The sequence below is a fragment of the Rhopalosiphum padi genome, chromosome 4 (assembly GCF_020882245.1).
Source record: "Rhopalosiphum padi isolate XX-2018 chromosome 4, ASM2088224v1, whole genome shotgun sequence".
NCBI lineage: Eukaryota > Metazoa > Arthropoda > Insecta > Hemiptera > Aphididae > Rhopalosiphum > Rhopalosiphum padi.
The window spans coordinates 26,423,110-26,443,584 of NC_083600.1; the positions used below are offsets into that span (position 1 = coordinate 26,423,110).

The window sequence follows — 20,475 nt, forward strand, 5'->3', positions numbered from 1 at the left end:
AAATGGAATGTTATCAATTAACATGATCAATATCATCAAAGTACTGAATATATTCTGTATAATACAAGTTAAATATCAACATTGATTTACTGAATCATAGTTTAATAAACATATAAAACTCTATTGTGTAAAATATTTTAATTTTAAAATATTATTAATTAAGTATCTTGTACCTATAAAAAGAGTATAAAAAATATTTATTTAAAAAATGTATTAAAAATATCGAAAAAAGTACCTAAAAAAATGATAAAATGCAAAATAATATTATATAAATTTCATTCATTATCTATATAGTATCTAATTCAAACTATTTTATGATTAGCTAAATATAGTTAATTTTTCTTAAAATGCTCAGCAATTTAACAGTATCATCTTATACTCCTATCCAGTGCCGTAACTAGCGGGGATACTGGACACTGGGTGCATTCCAGTATTCTACCCTTAAAGCCCAAAGAGGCCTCGTCAGTCGTTATTTTATAGTTTTATACGTGGGACTCCAAGGTTTCAACATTAAATTATATTAGAACATATCAAATTGACTTGTACCTAGTCCGCCCCACACCAAAAAAAAAAAATTAAAAGGTTTTATTATGACGTAAAGCATCATAAGAGTCTCCAGTATAGACCTGAGCTTTAGCATTTAACTCGCCCTCCAAATGTCAAACCTTTATTTGCGCCAATAGGTCCCTTAAATCCCAAGTTGAACATTTTAAATAATAAATATAGGGTTATAATTTATACGGTTAGACCTAATATAAAATAAATAAATAGGTATATAGATATTACTTATTAGTTATTAATTTATTATGTTTTATTAATGTATCCATAAAATTGATATAGGTACCGTGATATACACAATACAATATGTCAATATATATGAATATGATACATTGATACTACAATTTTAGCTTTAATATTACTAAAATCTATAATAAAATATAGATATATATAGGTAATGATTCTATTATTTCTACTTGTCCAAATTGTACTTGACATTTAACAATATTTAATATCTTATAATTGCCTTATTAAAATAGCAATTATAATCTCGGAATTTATGGTGACAATTCACAAATCATTATTCGACGATAGCGATCACTTCGATTTCCACAAGTGCGTCCTGCAAAAAAAATATAGTTTAATTATTAATTTTTAAAATACTTGAGTTTTTTTATATAAAATAGATTATTAATTTCCTACCAATGGTAATTTAGCCACTTGATAAGTAGACCTGGCTGGATACGGTTCTTTTACAACTGTAAATAAAATAACAACCAACAACAATAAGATTTAATATTTACAATTTTAATTTTTGGCCCTGGCAGGTACAAAAAAATATACATTATAAAACCACCAATTAATTTACTATTTCCTCAACAATTCTTAATTTTATTTTCAAAAATGTAGATAAATAAAAAAAATTAGGTGTACCTATACACCATCCAGATGCCCACCACAAATGCCAACTCTCCTATACATATTTATGTGAGAAGAATTTATTATAGAAGTATAGTATACTTGTGAAAGGGGAACGTAACAAGCATAAATGCTACGATTTTATAACATTCTAGTAGGTATGACTTTTTTTTTTACCAAGATAATTGCAGTGCCTAGTGCCTACAAGTATCTATAATTGCATTAATAAATACATTTATTTTTATGATGTCAAAAAAAAAATCATTTAAATAGATAGGCAACAACTAACAGTTGAAATGTCTAGACAGTTTTTAATACAATGTTTCACTTGTATTATGATTTGACTTTACATTAATATATATACAAAAAAAAAAATGTTTTAATTTGTTATACCTATTGTAACATTTATAAAATAATATGTTAGCAACTACTATGACAGTAATTTTATGTATCCACTAATTGTTGAGCAAATGTAAAATGGTTTTCATGCCTAAAACATGACAAAGACTGAATTGTCTTAATTACTATACAGTTCTAAAAATTCCTTTACGCAAGCTCTGCTTGTGGGCACAAATTTATAGATGGAAAATTGATAAAAATAGTTAAATTAAATGTTGAGCGTTATCTACCCATCTACCTATTGTGTAACAGCTCGACGTGAAAAAATTCTGAATACAAATACCTAACCCGTTATCCGAATTAATGACGATTTGCTGTCTATGTCTATCATACATTTACACATTACATTGGTAGACCGTAGATTAGTAATTTAAACGTATTCTACTCCGACAATTTCCTATTTTCAAATTTCAATCGATGTCGTTATGCAAATAGCTATTCAGTAATCAAAATGTTGAATTCTTTGTAAAATTATCATGACGTACCTACTGATTAGTCGATAATCGATATCTCGATTTGCCGACAAATTATACATTTTATATAGTTCAAAATAAATGATAAAAACGTATTACTTATAATTAAAAATTATGATAATTAATTATATTTAAGTAGCCTAGTAGCCAGTAGATGCACTATTTATAAAAATCGTGAACATTGGCCACGTCAATTATTTATGTATAAATGTATAATACAATTTTTATTTGTTAGTATAAAGAATAAATTGAGTACAAGGTTCAAAAGTTGTTTTAGCAGCAATTAACTGTTGACAAATATTAAATATTTAAATATACTTAGTAATAATACTATAATAGTAATAACTAATAAGTATAACACAGAATAAATTAAATTATTAATTTCATTTATTCTGTGGTAATAATTTTGTTTCTTTATAAGTGTTTAATGCTTACATTTTTACATTTGTCAAAATCACGAAAATATATAAATATATTTTTAGTTAAAAATTCATGAAAGTCCAATTAAATGGTAATTTGGTGGCACTTGTTGATTAGGTCAAGATGAGCAGGTATAAGGTATACTATACAGTAAAGCAAGTTGAATTTACTCTGTGCGACTGTTCTTTATAATAAACAGTATTAGATCCACTCACTTTCTCGTCGTATGTTTTGAGTCATAGTATCCTAAAAATCATTTTAACCTTGTCACCGTTACGTACGATAAAATATAATCATGATCATAATAATAATAATAATAAACTACGGTAAAATAATAGATAAATACATAAAATATAAAATTTAGTTCAAAACCGACTCAGCCTGATGATGAGCGTTACGGCGTTTCGTCAAATAGGGCAACCGAGTACCAGGACTCCATGGAAGTGGATATCGGTCGAAAGTTTAAACAACGCGTATTTTACTATACAGCACGGCGCTGCGAGAGAGTGACGGCGCACTCGCGAATTGCGCTCATAGAACCCGCGTACCGCGATCGACGTCTGAGAACGAAAACGCGTCCGGGTCGCGATGATTGCTGTTGATTGAGCGGGGTCGCGTCATGTCTTATCGCTCAAACAGCGAAAAAGGAAACACGAAATATTCGTAACTCGTAATTCCTACTAGTCCTACTACCATAGATTAAATATACTAGTGTCCTACTCCTCATTCATATATTTCGAATTAGATTCATCCTTATTTTCAAAAAAATCATTTGATTAATAATTAATGAATAACTAATTGATAACTAATAATTTACAAAAAAAGGATTTTGAAAATAAAGTTTTGTATCGCCACTGGATACTTATTACCATTAAGCGGTATAAGTATAAAGTTCTAAGTATGATAAAATATGCATTAAGGCTTTAAGTATACTTAAAAATTTCAATAATCAGAATTTAATTAAACATTATATAAATACAATACAATACATTATGAAAGTATAAATAGAAAATTAATGAATGAAATCGTATGTACTTAATAGTCCAATGATTTTTATATAAAAATATTACCTAGATCAATGGTTCCAAAAATTTTTTCCATCGTGACACCATTTGGATAAACAGATTCAGACATTGTCTATAGATTTTGACAAAAATAAGTACTTTATGATATTAAAATATGAATGTTTTTAATTAAAAAAAAAAATTGATGATTCTTTTGAGAATATAATATTATAATCACAAGATACATGTCTTCAGTCTTGAAATTTTTAAATTTTTTATGTGATGGCTGAAAATTTTCATTACAAATTAATGGACTGATATTAGTTAAAATATTAACAAGTTATAAACTTATAAACAATTAGTTAAAATAATATATATATGGCTATTGAACAATTTTTATCTTGTACTGAATTATTATTAATAAAAAAATCAAAAAAATATGTATAATTATGTCAGTGACTCTTTAGAAAAAAATGATCTGTTAAGGTTTTTTAAAACGAAAAAATTCAAATTTTCACAACACTATTTTGGAAAAATTGTTGTAGAGTATACCATAGTCTATATTTAGATACGTATAGTGTATACATAAATTGAATATAGGTAAGTAAGTAGATCATATTAGATCTATACCTATATATAATATAGTATATAGTATATAATGCTTTAAGGGCTTAAGGCAATAATATAACCTATATATGCAGTATTATTAAAATACATTTTAAACAATACCACTGCATGATTCTAGCTATTTAATATAATTATTTTTAAATAATAAAAATATAATCATAATTACATTCTTGATAGACTTCGTTTACAAACTTAGCATTGTTAATATCACTCAGCAATACTGTGGTCTTCGCAACTGGAAAATATAATAACGAATACAAATAAATAATTATTTATTGTACATTTATGTGTATACATTAAAAATTAAAATATTAAATATTATGTGTAGTAATATATGTTATAATTATATATATAATTTACTTATATTATACATTTATACGTACCTATTGGCTATTATGTAGGTAAAATGAGAGTTTCTTTTGTATAAATTTAAATAGGTAACTATGTAATAATAAGTTACGATCCAGAATGTAGGTATATAAATAAAAATGTAATGTAACTACTATCACCTATTATTCATTAATCATAAAATTATTTATTTATAACAAAATTGAAAAATAAACTTGTATACTGTATAGTCATTACCCATTACACACGTGCAACCGTGCAGGTTATCGTGAATATATTCATCATTGCAGTGCCAACTATCGAAAGTTACGAAATGGCTATTAATCATTAATATGAACAATAAAGATTCAATATCCAACCTTATTTTAAATTTTTATGCGCAGTTTTAAATTTCAGAACAATTGAAATAATATAGATTTAATTTAACTATACAATAAATTATAAATAGGTATTACAAGAACATTGTAAGTCGTTATAGACATTTTAATTATATTATGTGTAAAAATGCACATACCTATCTACTTTGACAGTTTCATCTTCCCCGAGTCCGGCCCTAACATAAATTTCAAATTTCCCAACGTTTTTACCACGATATAAATTCAATAAGCTATAAGCATAATTATTTTCATTGTGTGTCTCTTATAAAATATTGTAAATTATTATAAAGAAGCCAGAGATGATGAAATAGGTAAATAAAGAAAACATTTTAAGTAGTCTACAACTGCAGCTTCTCGTGTAAGTAACCTATAACGGCTATAACTAGTAATTAGTTTATTGAAATTGAATTTACTGAGAATTATTGGGAATAGCTAGATTTGACCATTTCAAAATTAGTACGTAGCACGTGCATTAATTATTTGTTATAAATTTATTATTTACATATTGTATGGCACATAAATTGTTTACAATGTTAAATAGCGAGAAATTCGTTCAAAATAAATCTCTTTACATATAAAGGCGTAGAAAAGTCATAAAACATTAGTGCAAGATGAGTGTTTATTTATTATTTAATATTTAGTGAATAACAGTTGTTATTGTTATAAATTATAATCCATTATATACCATTTATGCATATGTTATTATTTATGATATAATTATTATAATAACAATTATTCATAGAAATATTGAGTGTACATTTTAAACGATCAGTGATAGCTATTATAATTACGAGTGTACACACCGCTTGATGGCCATCCATTATTCATCCACTCACAAAAATTTTGTATCATACAAAATACACTGTATAGTAGATTAGTTTTTATAAAAAAATGTTTTAATAAATATAAAGTAAATTGTAAAATTTCAATAAAATCGTGAATTATATAGTATCGGTATTCGGTTAGTTTTGATTAAAGATTAGGTAATAAAATAATATAAACGTCTCTTATACACAATCGTTTTATAAATTACCTATATATAAGTAGGTACTACTACGTTTATTATGGCCTGAAGAGACTCTATAATCTAGATGACTATAGAGTATAGATTTAATGTTCTATAATTTTAGACTAAATTTTAAATTAATTCTATAATTTATTGTAACATTTGTAACCAATCATATAAAAATTGTTTTGCAAAAAATAATTTAAATGCAAGCATACAATTGTTCTTGTTTGAATTTTGAACAAGTATAATAGGTATTTATATAGTTATATAATCTGTTTTCCATTAAATTATATGTGGCTGTGGCATGTAGGTATATTAGTTGTTTTTATAATTACGTAAAACAAACTAAAACTTGTGTACTCTATTTTTGGTAATATTGTAGTACTATATAAGCTCTTTTTTTAAAAATTAATTATAGTATCCTAACTCTTAATTATCTGCAGCTTTAGTTGTGCAAGCGGTTTTTATTAAATGTATTGTTTTTAATATTAAGCAATATTATCCTAATATCTTAATATTCATTTAAATTGAATAGATATTATTTTTATGTAAGCATAATATTTTTTACGTAATAAAAATGATCAAACATGTTAATGTGTAATAATTAATATTTATTATTTTATAATACTATTTTCAAATACATAATTATTCAAATATTCAATATATTTCAGTCTTTATTATTATAGTTATTAATTAATTTACTTGATTTTATAGTGATTACTATAAAAACAGAGACAACGCATGCGGGTACCACGTCCTCTAAATAAATTCATAAGAAAAATGTATAGGTATATTACAGTATATTATATTATTATTATTATTATATTATAGGTATTATTTTATATACCATTAATATAGAGGTTACGTCTTGGTCTTATACTCTTATGTGTTCCTAATTTAAAAACTTTTAAAATTAAAATTACTTGAAAACAATTAAATTACTCTACATGAACAATTCAAATTTCACAATTGTCATTTATTTTCATATCATATACTTGTACATATTATGTATTATGGGTACTGTGTACTGACTATAGTCACTATACTGTATACTGATTAGCAGTTGCCAGTTATGCTTGATATTGGTTTTATAATGGTATCATATCATATAATCCATAGCGTATTACCGAATAAATTTCACCAAAAGTTGGGCATGATGCCAGATCTCAGAAAAATATCCAGACTAGAAGCAGAATAGTATGGTTCAGAGTATCTACACGCCATCGCGGATGCACTATTGCACTTCTGTAAGTTGCAACCATTATTATTTTTTAAGTATACTAACCCACACATGTCTACTGCTCAGCTCCCTCCATCAGGTCTATTGTACCATAGTATTTATTATAATTATTTAATTATTTTTTAAAATATTTAATGTATAATATACATGATCCATTTCAGTGTCCATTCAGAATTTTGAAAAGTTGTAACTTTTATGAAAATACGTTTTATTATAATTTTATGTTACCTATATCAAAACATTTTTGAAAATAAATATTTTTTAATTATTATCATTACCATTTTTTAAGTTTTACTTTTTTAAATCATTTTAAAGCATTATAATTTATAACTTAAAATTTTAATTTCATATTCCAAAGCAAAATACTTTCAGAAAATTTGTTTTGAAATGAATAAATTAAATATAAAAATATTATAAATTATAATACTATAAAAAAAAATAGATAATAGTATACTAATTAATATATTCACATAATGTATAGTAAATTTGGTTATAATATATTATAATTTATATATTTTATTATAATATGTATCATGCATGTGTATTGTGTATTTGTATACTTAATATATTGTATATTATACGAGTTATTAATTTATTATGTAACTTAAATTTATTGATGATAATATAGGCGCCTAATTTTAATATTATAATAATATAGGTTATTACTGGTATTATATGTGACATTTAATTCGTTCAATCATTATGGCAAAAGAGAAAAATGAAAAAGTAAATTGAGAGATTAGAGTAATATGTTTTTAAATGTCGAACTCATAAGTTAACGACATATATTTTTCGGCGTTAAGATAGAGATATAAAACTTTTTTGATGGCGATAATAATAATTTAACAGATAGGTTTTAAAAAAAAACATATGAACATATCATTGAATCATTGAAATACATTCATGCGAGGAAAATGGTTTAATTAGTCCCATCGCTATTAAGTACATATGTTACATATTATATGCTTTAATGCGTGTAATATTCTAAATAAAAATGAAGAACTCATTTTTCATATCTAACGATTACATCCAAAAAAGTTAATTCGCCTAGGTACCTAGTGCCTACGCGATGAGTCGATAAATAAAACGGGTTGTATAACGAAACGGACGGATATCGAAAATATGAAATGAATCATAACTTTGACCGGTAACGACAGGTGCGATAATCATGTGTTAAAAGAGTAGACTCGAGTTGGAAGTGTACCATGGTCTGCGGGTGAGAGATCAAAATCCAAAAGGTAAAACCTACTACAACTAGGATATATATATAGTAAATACCGAGTACAGGTAAATGGCAATGGCGCGACTGCTCGAGAATGGAGATAAAAGTGGCGCGATGTAGCGATCACATTATTATCCGTATTCGGAATTTTGGTGGGCCGTGGCGCGTCAGTGGCCAGTGCGTCACATGGTCGGCGGGTGGTGGGGTGCGGTCGGAGATGGCGTTTTTGTTTATCAACAACGGCGGCAGAGCGGTAGTCAGTAGTGTGTGATGGACGCACGCGCCGTCCAGTGTCGCCAACATGCGAGAGGTTCAATGACGACTTATGGTCGGGCATGTAGGGAAGGTCCCGTCTGGCGGCTTATAAGAAAAATAGTCGCGAGGACGCGCACGCACTCCCATTATCGATCGCCGTTTTTGATGCGACGCGTGGTCACACTGCGTGCTAACCTCACCAAACGCTCGTCGATTGTACGCTATCCACCGTCTCTCACCCTATCTGCTTCTTTCTCTTCCGATTTCCTCTCGGCAAATCACATGTACTTTAAGCGTTTTCTACATTGTTCAATTGTCAAAATGTGTTCTTTTTAGATACATTTCTTCGTTTTGCGACTATAATCGTTTTTACAGTATGTAAGTACACATTCACGTTTTTATTTTAACGCTGGCGCGATATATATTTTTATAAATGCGCCGTTTCCGTCTGCCGACTGTTGGTCGGCGGTAGTCGTCCGACGGCCACATCATGGACGGCGTCGTATGACCGCGCGATCTTTGGCATCTCCGTCATCCGACGGCTGTGGTTAATCGGGTAGCTGTCAGTATTAATATCTGTCACTTACCCGATTTCAACGCCCCACGCTAAAGGGGATGTTCGTCACGTGGGGACCGCCCTTGGGCTGGCGCCCTTATGAAACTACACCGCAGGTTGGGGTAATTTTTTAGGTTAGGCTCCCGGTGTAAGTGTCTTGGCCGTCTAACCGGGTTTGAAAATTTGTGTGTGTATAGGAATGCTCTAAATGACCCCAAGTGTCAAGAGACTAACTTCAGTGTTGTCGGCATTTAACTTTTGATTAGGTTGCAGCTTCTAGTGTTCATCGTTTGCTGTGTTTTGGACTGCTTGTACGGCTAAACAATTTGTCTTTATAGTTTCTTTTCCACAAGTAAGCTTTGTAAAGTGTTATATTTTCCTTTGTATTGTTGATAAAATCTATTGGTGTATAACTACATGTGCATTATTTTATCATATTAGCAGTGTCTTATAAATATTAATGTTATATATTTGTTATTCTGTTTCTTATTTTATAATTTGTTAAAATTTTACATAATCAATTTGTATTATTTGGTATTAGTTTATTACCTATTAATAATGTTATCTGTCACTAACTAGTTGCTAGAAAATGTTTGATTAATTCAAGGCCAATATGATTTTTGATTTTTGGATTTTCACTACTTTTATTGTATACCTACTTCTTATTTTTATTGCATGTGTTAAAGTTTTACATTAAGTTGTAGCTCACTTCACTCACTTATTATTATCATTTAAGCGAACATTGATTATTAATATTATTGTTTTCAAATATTAAAACTTATGTATTCTGTGTATATCATACTAGTTAAATTAAAATAACATTAAAAATATATAAGTTACAAAATACTAACTAAACATGCTAAGTATGAAACTTATTTTATTATAAATTTAATTACTGGGAAATAATTTATATTAAAAATTATTATTTACTTTGATAAATTATTAATATTAAATTAACTTAAATTATACTCTTGTAGTGTCAGTCTTTGACAAGTTTTGTTGTTATGTGTTAGATATTATAGGTATAACAATAATTTATTATGAAATATATTTTGTCAATTTTTTTTTTTATAGTAAGAACAATTTTTATCAATATTGCATTTGTGTGTTATTTTTGTTAAATAACCAATAATAAGAAACTTAAAAGATGTATCACCTTAAATTAAATTTTATTGTATTAATGTTTTTAACTATTCATTTTAAATTAGTTTTTTTTTTTTTTGATATATTTAAATATAGTATATCATTAAGTTATAAAAAATAATTATACTTAAGTACCTACCTATATTTGTTTTTAAATTGGAAATATTTTGTATTCTATCTTAACATATTGTGTAGTTCTTAATTTTATTTTAAATGATTTCAGAATATTTTAAATAATGAATGCTAATGAGACGAAAAATGGACCCCCTAGCGAAACCAATGACTACTCGGGACCACCCGGCATGGATGTCGGTGGAACTATTGAGTCTGACTGGAAAGAAGTGGTGGACAACTTCGATGAGATGAATTTAAAAGAGGAATTGTTGCGTGGTATCTATGGATATGGTTTTGAAAAGCCATCAGCTATTCAACAACGTGCTATTTTGCCATGCATTAAGGGACATGATGTCATTGCTCAGGCTCAATCTGGTACTGGCAAGACTGCTACTTTTTCAATTTCAATTCTCCAACAAATTGATACAAGTTTGAATGAGTGCCAAGCACTTATTTTGGCACCAACACGTGAATTGGCTCAACAGATTCAAAAGGTAAGATTCTTTGTTTGATTAGATTTTGAACTATTTATGATAATATAATATTGTTTTTAGGTGGTTATTGCTTTGGGTGACTTCATGAAAGCAGATTGTCATGCTTGCATTGGCGGTACAAACGTTCGTGATGACATGCGTAAGCTGGATACTGGATCCCATGTAGTGGTTGGAACTCCTGGCCGTGTTTATGATATGATTGCTAGAAAATCACTACGAACTCAATTTATCAAGATATTTGTGTTGGACGAAGCTGATGAAATGTTGTCTCGAGGTTTCAAAGATCAAATTAAAGAGGTGTTCAAGTTCCTCGAAGAAGATATTCAGGTCATTCTGTTGTCTGCTACTATGCCCGAAGATGTTTTGGATGTGAGCACTCACTTCATGCGTAATCCAATACGCATTCTTGTTCAGAAAGAAGAACTGACATTGGAAGGTATGTATTACCCTTAGTTTCCTAAATTTATTCTCTTGGCTTATTTCTTATTATTTAATTAGGTATTAAACAGTTTTACATCAATGTTACCAAAGAAGAATGGAAGTTTGACACGTTATGTGATTTGTATGACACTCTTAGTATCACCCAGGCTGTGATCTTCTGTAACACACGTCGTAAGGTCGAGTGGTTGACTGAAAATATGCGTTTGAAAACATTTACTGTATCAGCTATGCATGGAGAAATGGACCAACGTCAACGTGAGCTAATTATGCGTCAATTCCGTTCTGGCTCCAGTCGTGTTCTTATCACTACTGATTTGTTGGCTCGAGGCATTGATGTACAACAAGTATCTCTGGTTATCAACTATGATTTGCCATCCAATCGCGAAAACTATATTCACAGGATTGGACGTTCGGGCCGTTTCGGTCGTAAAGGAGTCGCCATTAATTTTATCACTGAAGACGACAAAAGAGCTATGAAGGATATTGAATCGTTTTACAACACTCACGTGCTTGAGATGCCACAGAATGTGGCCGATCTGCTGTAGACATGCTTTGTATCTGTGAGTAGTTACTTTGAAACGAGTGAAATACAGCGTTCAAAAACGATTCAAATTTTCTTTTTTTTTTTTATATATAAATACTTATATAAAAACAAAAAAAAACAAAAAAATTTTCATTGAAAACTATCCAATATTTTATCATTAAGCAGTTTTTTCCTTTTCATTTTACTGTTTTGAGTGACATGACTATTTCAGTAATCCAATTTACAAAAATGATAAGTGCACATTTTAATACTTGGTATGTTTTGATTTTAAATAAAACTTATTATAAAATTTTCATAGTCTCATTGTACTTCCGTTTAATGATTCCTTCTCGGTTGTAAATATGTTGTCTTGAAATTGGCAGTTTTTTTGAATATAATATTTATATTCTCAAATTTTAAGTTTTATTTAAGACTGATGAGTGTTAATTATTAACATGAAAGTATTTTAATAAAATATAATGATTTAAAAAAAAATCGGTTACTTAGGAGTAATTTTTAAAAGCAATAGTGTGCAAGTTGGAGGTTGATACATTTTTTATAGGGTTTCCCATTAAATATTAATATTTCTTCAAGTATAAAACATATGTCAAGGAAAATGTTATTGACTATGAGTTGTAGGTATAACAAGTTGTACATCATTGTTGCACAAATGACAAGTTTTTAAATTCTAAATGGCTTAACAATTTTTTTTATTAGGCAATCAAATTGTATGTATTTATTAAAGGAAAACAAATAAATAGTCGCTGTATAATTTAGCCTTAAGATTTATTTTTTGACTTAGTGAAGTATGTCTAAATTATTTATTTAAACATGTATTTTCAATTATCAAAATATAAAGATGAGACTTTCTTGTCCAAGCTTCAGAGATATGCTATTAACTGATCTGATACAAATTTTGATTTATGTTTTACAAAGTCGAGAATTGTGGATATCCAATTAAAAATAGTAAAATCAATAATAAATTAGTATCAATTCTTAGATTAGGTATTAAAAGTAAAACTTCTGGTAGTGCTACGACGAAGCATTATTTATATAATAATGGCACATAAATTTATTTTATCACTTACTTTTATCGAATGAAGTGCCAGCATGTTTAAGTATTGCATGGATGTTTTTTAGCGATTGCCTAGCCTCAGCCGCTGCTCCGCCCTCGACCGGTTTCATCGTCTTCTCATCTAGGCCTAAAGAACCAGAAACATACAACACATTGCCCGCCTGCACCGCCTGACTATGATTTGAAGTAAAATACAATTTTAATTCTTTCTTTTTAAACAGTAAAATTATGTTTTTATATATAAAAAAAATTAATTAAAAAAATTAAACATTGTAAAAGTTCAATTATACTTACTTGTAAGCTCCAGGGAGTTTTGGAACCAACGGGGAGTTTATTATTTTTCTTATTACACTCATAATATTAATTCTTATTTATGTTTAAAAATATTTCGATGAATTACAATATTTTTCTATCGGACATATAAATATTCTACTAAAACGTTAAAATCATACTCCTATTGGAAGATTATTACTACTACCACATTCATAATCAGATATATATTAAGTTATTTAAAAACAAATAGGTACAATTATTAATGTACTAATTAGGTTATAGGTAATGAGGTCATTAATATTATTTGAGTAACCTAGTTGCAATTAGTTTTAATTTGTATTCTCATTTCTCAGTAAACAGGAAAACAATTATTTCTGTTTTCTTTGATAAAATATAGCTTTAATGTTTAGTTATAATATTTATTTTTAAATACTGAGAGATAACTTTTTTAGTTTTGCATAATGATGATACTTTAATAATATTTTATATTTTCATAATCATTTCATAATATTTTAATGATAAATTAATTTAATGTGATTTATATGGGGTGTTCAGTATTTTATTATATATTTATTTATTTTTAATTTTCTGTGGTACATTTAATACTTATGTGTCTAATAATTTATTATTAGTCATAACTGGGAATTAATATTTCAATTTTTTTCACTTTTTTATAAATGCCTAGAGAACATGAATTTTGTATATAATAATCTTAAAATTGAGTTACATAATTGAGTGTTTTCTAAAACTAAAGGTTTGAATTAGTTTAATGAGTGTTTTTTTTTTAATAAAAAAGTTCATACTACAAATTACTCCTCGTTAAGTTCATAGTAGATAACTTCATTTTTTACGTGTTTTCTTGAGTTTGTATGTACCTATATTATATTCATTTTTTTTCGTTTTGAAACCAGTTAGGGTAAGCATGTGTAATATATGCAAAATAATAAAAAAATAAAAATAAAAATTGTGTTTTATTTATTTACATGTCTTCAATGAGTAATTATGGTCATAATTGTATAGATTTTCCATTGCGTTATAATAGAATGGATTTTTTTTTTGTTGTTTACAACGTCAATTCACCAATACTATTGGCTTCTCTCTAAAATTAGGTTAGGGTTTAGATGACATTTTAGAATGGATTTTAAAATTTTATTTTATTAGGTATTAATCTATTATGAATATTAATTAAATACTGAATAATGCTGCTCTTATGTTTTTCATGCTAAATGCACTTTGTGTCCCAAAAATGTCGTGCAACTATTAATATATTGTGTTAAATGCAAGTATTCACTTGAGACCCAGCTATAAAGAGTATGTGACTAACTATATAATGGAGTGTCTCATTCTTTAGTAGCTTGAAAATGTTGAGATTGAATGAATCTTAAATGCATGGAATGTGAGATTTCTTTTGTTTCTGTAAAGAAGGTAATGTTAAAGAATGTTATGAATTCTATGCAAAACTACAATCTGTATAATTTTTCTCTTAAAAGATTGTATGTTTATATTATAAATAAAGTTCCATACAATTAACATTAACGAAGTGTAAAATATTCCAAAAATAGTAAATATCACAAATGGTTAGTTTGATTGATGTTATTGTTATTTTATAATGTTTTTGTGTGTTATATAATTAGTGTAGAACTATTTTATAAAAACTTATTTATCTATAGTTTCATAGGTATTAAAAATAAATTTGAAAATGTTAACAATTGCACTTTCATTAAAAATCTAAAATTAATTTAAATTAAATTCAATAAACTTATTATTTGATACAATTTCTACTTGTTAAAATCTTACTATTAATCCTAAATTGTATAATCTATGGATTCATAAGTTAGGCAAATGAAAAGATAACAAACTAAATTGAATTAAATATCTGATGTATGTACCAAAAGTATTAAAAAATAAAGGTAACCTTTTTTCAATTAAAAGCCAGTGTATGGTTGATTTTGTCAAAGACTACACTATGCAAATTTAATGAATATGAAAACATGACCTATCAACAAATAAAAAACTTGTCTGGTGTTATATACCAACTGATAATAGAAAAAACAAACAGGTAATTATACTTTTATTTTAAATATTTCAAAATTGCTTTTCAGTTATATGTAGAATAACAATTTAATTTCAAGTCTTGCAACATAATACATTTAATAAACATAGTTGAGAAATAATTGAAATTCTTTAAATGTAAAAAATGCAAAGCAAGGATCACTAATCATAAAAAATTATTAGAGATTAAGCAAGGCTCTAGACTCATGATATGTTAACAGGTTCTATTTGTAAAACTAGTTATGCTCTAGTCTAGAGTAATTTTCTTGTAGTATGCTAAGATTTGTTAGTTCATCGCGTAATGCATTCTTGATGTATGTTGCTGCTTTCTTATTTAGGTAAAATGGCTATAATGGCATTGCTGCCTTTATTAAGAGTCTTAACATTGTTGATATTACAATCAGTATCCGAGCTTCCACTATTCTTATCAATGAATTCGTTTGATCCAACATCCAAACAAGTATAAAATTGTATTGAACTTAAGTTTATAGAGATGGCTAGGAAAAAAATAAAAGTGAAATTGCGAAAAACCTAATTTGGATATCGGCAGATAAGAGTTTAAGACCACAGATTAGCGTGGGCGTTACATCACGAATTTATTTATTTAAAAAAATTAACCATTCATCTATAGCTCGATTCATAAATGATAGTACGAGTATTACCACATTCTTTGTCAACACTTACTGAAAGAGTCTTTATTTCTTCGATGCACTCCTTACTCCATACATGACAAAAGCTGAAATAACCCTTAAAAGTTTTTATCCAATTTTTTTTTTTAATTTAATTTATAATGTGTATTTTAGTCTGTTATGCTTACATATTTGCATATTTACATTATAATATAATTTTTTCACTGCATATAATTCGCAGTTTAATTTATAACATAGTATCGCTTAAAATTAATTACCTGTTTTTATGCTGAAGAATAATTGGTTAATATTATGTCTTTATGAATTCAAAAGGTTAATATTGTGTACTATGCATAGTACTTTTAATCCTACTTGCCAGTTGCCAATTGCGAGCCTAATTTTGATATGCTTGTCAACTAAATTGCTCAATGCTCACCATTTAATCATGTATTTATTCTACAATTATATAATTAATATGTAGTATTTTTGAAGTATAAACAGATATTATTTAATATGGTTGTTGGTTGTATCTTGTATACTAGGTGTCTAGGTGGTATGTTAGATTGTTTTTATGACACGCACGTGTAAGCTGGTGACCAAACAGTTAGGTTTTTGGTTGTTACCAGGATTTTAAAATATGGGGGGAGGGTGTAACCAAAATACATACTAAAAAAACCTAATCAAGAATTAACAAACGTTAATAATAGATCATTTTTATATTGGACACAGCGTTCAGTTCATTAGTTGTTACAGCCGATAGTGGGAGGGCATGGGTCACTGCCACCCATGGCTACGCTACTAGTAAGTGGTTACTATGCAAAACATATTTTTTGTTGTTGTATAGACTAGCTGTATATTTTATAAAAGGTTTGCTGATTAATACTATTTATATTTTACCAAAATCAAATAATTAGAGCTATTTTTATAAATATAAGCAGTTAAAAAAAATGTGCATAGAATGAATCAGTGGTAGTCAAACGATTTTGTCATGGGGGGGATGTGGCATAAAAAATAAAACAAAATTTAATATATTTTATAGTACAATATACATTAATTTAATTGTTATAAATATTAAAGAAAAAGTCATGGGAGATCTATCCTCCTCCTCACGTTCCCCCGTTTGACCACCACTGAATTGAATGGCCTAATGGCGTTCCCATACCTAATATACTGAATTGACTTGGGTCACCGTCTTCCATGTTGGCAGTCAACGTACTATATGTCATAGAATAACCATCTTTTTATAGCTGTAGTACTTGAGTCTAATAGGAAAAAGTGGTGGATAACTTAGATGGGATGAATTTAAAAGAAGAATTGTTGCGTGGACATAGGCGTAACTAGGGGGGGGGGAGGGGCTTGGGTGGGTTTCAGGTCCCTCAGAATTTTTGGGTAAATATATGTACATATAAACATATTAGTATTAACTTTATTTTTGCCTACAATATAACAAAATATATTGTTTCATATCAACGAATAATCATTCAAATCAGTTGTAAACCCCAATAAAAACAATAAATAATAATCAAATTAAAAAAAATTTGCTATAAAACATTTTTAGGAATTTAGCCCCCCCAACTTAAAGGACTATTTATGCCTATGTCTATGGTTTTAAAAATCCATTTAGCTTATCATAGCCCATTAGAGGTTTCATAAAATAAATTTAAAAATTAAAAATATTCACACCTGCGCTTTCATTAAAAATCTAAATTGAATTAAAATTAAATCAACAAACTTATTTTTTGATAAAATTTCAAATATGAAAAAAATTTTTTTTGATCCTGCAGTTATATCATATTTTATGCATTCATAAGCTTCACAGAAGAAAAGTTAAACTAATTTGAATCAAATAGGTCTTCCAATATTTGTGTAATAAGTGGGGACATCACGTGAACCATATAATTATTTGAACTTAATGATATAAATATTATTGAATCTTATGTTCTTGATTGGAAGAATATCTATTGACTATTGTAAAACTTAATGATTTGAATTAACTTCTGTACCAAAAACTATTAACCAATGGTTAATAGTGTTAATACAATTAAATGTCATTTAAAACAAACAAATAATTAATAGTATTTTAAAATTATTTACAGATATTATAATTTAAATATGGTTTACCGATTAACATTCTATCAAAATCAAACAAACAATTATTAGAACTATTTTTATAAACGTTAACACCGTTAATGCTAACTTACATGATTAGTGTCCAATACCCAGTTTCTGTATTATGAGCAGTTTTAAAAGTTATGTAATTAAAATTTTATAAAACAATTTTATTATTAATATTTCGTGTAAAATTATCATTTTCATTAATAGATAAGTGTGAGACCATTATAAGTTTATTACAAAATAATTATCAGTTATCATGATTCAAAAACAATATACAAAGTATTTATAAGCAGTAGTTTAGTTACAAAATATCTTAGTTATTATATTTCTGTCTTATAGGAAAAGTACATAATTCACAACACAAATTAAAAAAAATTTATAAAAATGAAATAAATATAACTGTTTTAAGTATCAATGGTTTGATCAGGTGCACCAGGGATGGCAACAATGGTCTACGTTATATTCGGTCCAGTAAAAAAACATGCGAGGGTCAGATAAAAATCAGTTTTGCATATCATCCTGTCATAGTATACTGGTATTAAGCGGGTATGCACTGAATCACTGTGTTTTTGTTGGGTAGATTATACAACAGTACATGGCAGGGTTATTGTTTAGTGGGCACAGATATATTCACAGTTGTTCCAGAATTTCTAACATGTTTAATAGCAGTGTTAGGCACCCTAATCAAGGTTTCTAGGTAGTCATTAATACTATTAACATATTTAGTTAATTTTTGGAATTTTCTCGTCCAGAAGCGGTGTACATTTTTTATAATTGGTATTTTATTCTTCTGTTTTGCATATCGAGATTTAGAGCTAAAAATGTCTGTACTTTTCTTTATGACTTCATCTTCAAAATGAAGTTGAGAAAGTTTAGTTAATTGTCTGGATTGTATCTAAAGTCAAACATCAATAAATCAATTATTTGTTCTCAACAAATATGTTTTTTATAAAATAAATTCTTACCAATAAAACTAATGGCAATTGCTTGTTGTCCTTTGGTAGCTCATTGTGTAATACTTTCTTGATAAATGATGCTGCTTTTTTATGTACAATGTCATTGCTTTCAGGAACAGTTTTAATATTGGCGATACTACAATCCATATCTGAGGTTTCACTATTGTTATGAACTAAATGCTTGCTTACTTCCCAAGAAGTCCGAAAAATGCTGTCACTGTCATTATCAAGTTTGGTATCTTTTATGTAATTTTGATCCTTCTCGACATTGTCCTGAATGATACAGCACTGAGTTTCTAGTTCATTAATCACGATCCTATCATTGTTGATTTTGGTCTGAGTAAACGTATTATAATTTTTCTTCTCGTGTTTTTTCTTTACTTTTTCTGTAGGATTTTTAAACTTGCTGTGGTGTTCCATAACAAAAATTGCGTTTTTAAGATTAGCAATTGAACAGAAATAATAATGAATATAATACTCCAATAACTAACTGCCTAGTACAACGGCTAAAAAAGTAAGTACTATAGTTAGACTCGGCACACGGAGTGAAAACCACGATTTAAGATATCTAAAAGCCGTGGTAAAAACGGCGCCTTATGTTCTTATCATTCTTATGATAACTATTGCGACTAATGATAATACAAATAAATTCCACAGGGAGCTCTTATATTAAGCAGGTTTTTGTCGAACTTTGATGAGAAGTCTGAAGTAAGATGTTCTTAATCTTACTAAGAAATTAAGAATATTAAAGGCCTTTTTTCTCTACAGCTCATTATAGGCCATCCGGAGTGCCGTATCGGCCGTCGTGCAACCATTGAAGTTTGAACCATATAGATATTATCTACCGGTTTTGCGGTTTCTAAACTTTTTAGTTGTTCAGACCACCAATTTTGTAAAAAAATCTTTGAGGCAACACTAATGACGAATATCATACCTACTTATACACGCATGAATATAATATTATTAGGTATATAATAAAAATACATAAAAAATATTGTTTTAAATATATATACGTTAGTAATATTAATACCTACTTAATACTATATGGTTCACGGCCTAGTTCCACTCTGCTCGCAGCCTATGGTTAATAATCGCTTATATAATCTATCGCCGTGGTATTTGGTATTAGCAATGATTTATACATTGTGTCATTGTGTACATTGTATATTTAATCAATGGTATTAGTACAGAATAATCAAAAAGGACACTTTTTGATTTCTGAAAATTGCCTACTTCGCAAATGTATTAGGTACATTAACAATAACAATCCTTAACGTTAACACACTGGAAGAACAAGTAAATTCCAGTTTTTAT

The 20,475-nt window shown here is 27.9% G+C and overlaps 4 protein-coding genes across 4 annotated transcripts in view; 1 reads left to right on the forward strand and 3 right to left on the reverse strand.

Moving 5' to 3' along the window:
• LOC132929428 (nucleolar complex protein 3 homolog) overlaps positions 1–20,475 on the reverse strand; it is a 181,398-nt gene that overhangs the window by 25,337 nt on the left and 135,586 nt on the right. The window lies entirely within an intron of this gene.
• LOC132928858 (rutC family protein jhp_0879-like) lies at positions 948–17,289 on the reverse strand. The gene is made up of 5 exons (XM_060993778.1): positions 17,201–17,289; positions 13,150–13,310; positions 4,506–4,574; positions 1,201–1,256; positions 948–1,120 (listed from the first exon to the last, which is right to left on the reverse strand). The coding sequence occupies exons 1-5, from the start codon at positions 17,287–17,289 to the stop codon at positions 1,079–1,081; spliced, it is 417 nt and encodes a 138-aa protein (XP_060849761.1). The 3' UTR covers positions 948–1,078.
• On the forward strand, positions 9,020–13,420 carry LOC132928991 (eukaryotic initiation factor 4A). Its single transcript, XM_060993988.1, has 5 exons — positions 9,020–9,168; positions 10,713–11,097; positions 11,158–11,533; positions 11,596–12,098; positions 13,202–13,420. The coding sequence occupies exons 2-4, from the start codon at positions 10,726–10,728 to the stop codon at positions 12,081–12,083; spliced, it is 1,236 nt and encodes a 411-aa protein (XP_060849971.1). The 5' UTR covers positions 9,020–9,168; positions 10,713–10,725; the 3' UTR covers positions 12,084–12,098; positions 13,202–13,420.
• Positions 18,414–19,758, reverse strand: LOC132928992 (uncharacterized). Its single transcript, XM_060993990.1, has 2 exons — positions 19,171–19,758; positions 18,414–19,100 (listed from the first exon to the last, which is right to left on the reverse strand). Exons 1-2 carry the CDS (start codon positions 19,579–19,581, stop codon positions 18,810–18,812), a joined length of 702 nt encoding a protein of 233 aa, XP_060849973.1. The 5' UTR covers positions 19,582–19,758; the 3' UTR covers positions 18,414–18,809.

Excerpts from the sequence above, each read along its gene's own strand:
- LOC132928991 (XM_060993988.1), top strand. The coding sequence starts at position 10,726 with ATGAATGCTAATGAGACGAAAAATGGACCCCCTAGCGAAACCAATGAC. Across the intron at positions 11,098-11,157 it reads TGGCTCAACAGATTCAAAAG|GTGGTTATTGCTTTGGGTGA; the intron begins GTAAGATTCTTT and ends TATTGTTTTTAG. Across the intron at positions 11,534-11,595 it reads AGAAGAACTGACATTGGAAG|GTATTAAACAGTTTTACATC; the intron begins GTATGTATTACC and ends TTATTTAATTAG.
- LOC132928858 (XM_060993778.1), bottom strand. The coding sequence starts at position 17,289 with ATGGAAGACGGTGACCCAAGTCAATTCAGTATATTAGGTATGGGAACG. Across the intron at positions 13,311-17,200 it reads TGGTGGTCAAACGGGGGAAC|TCAGGCGGTGCAGGCGGGCA; the intron begins GTGAGGAGGAGG and ends TTCAAATCATAG. Across the intron at positions 1,257-4,505 it reads AAACGAAGTCTATCAAGAAT|TTGTAAAAGAACCGTATCCA; the intron begins GTAATTATGATT and ends TTTTATTTACAG.
- LOC132928992 (XM_060993990.1), bottom strand. The coding sequence starts at position 19,581 with ATGGAACACCACAGCAAGTTTAAAAATCCTACAGAAAAAGTAAAGAAA. Across the intron at positions 19,101-19,170 it reads AATTGCCATTAGTTTTATTG|ATACAATCCAGACAATTAAC; the intron begins GTAAGAATTTAT and ends GTTTGACTTTAG.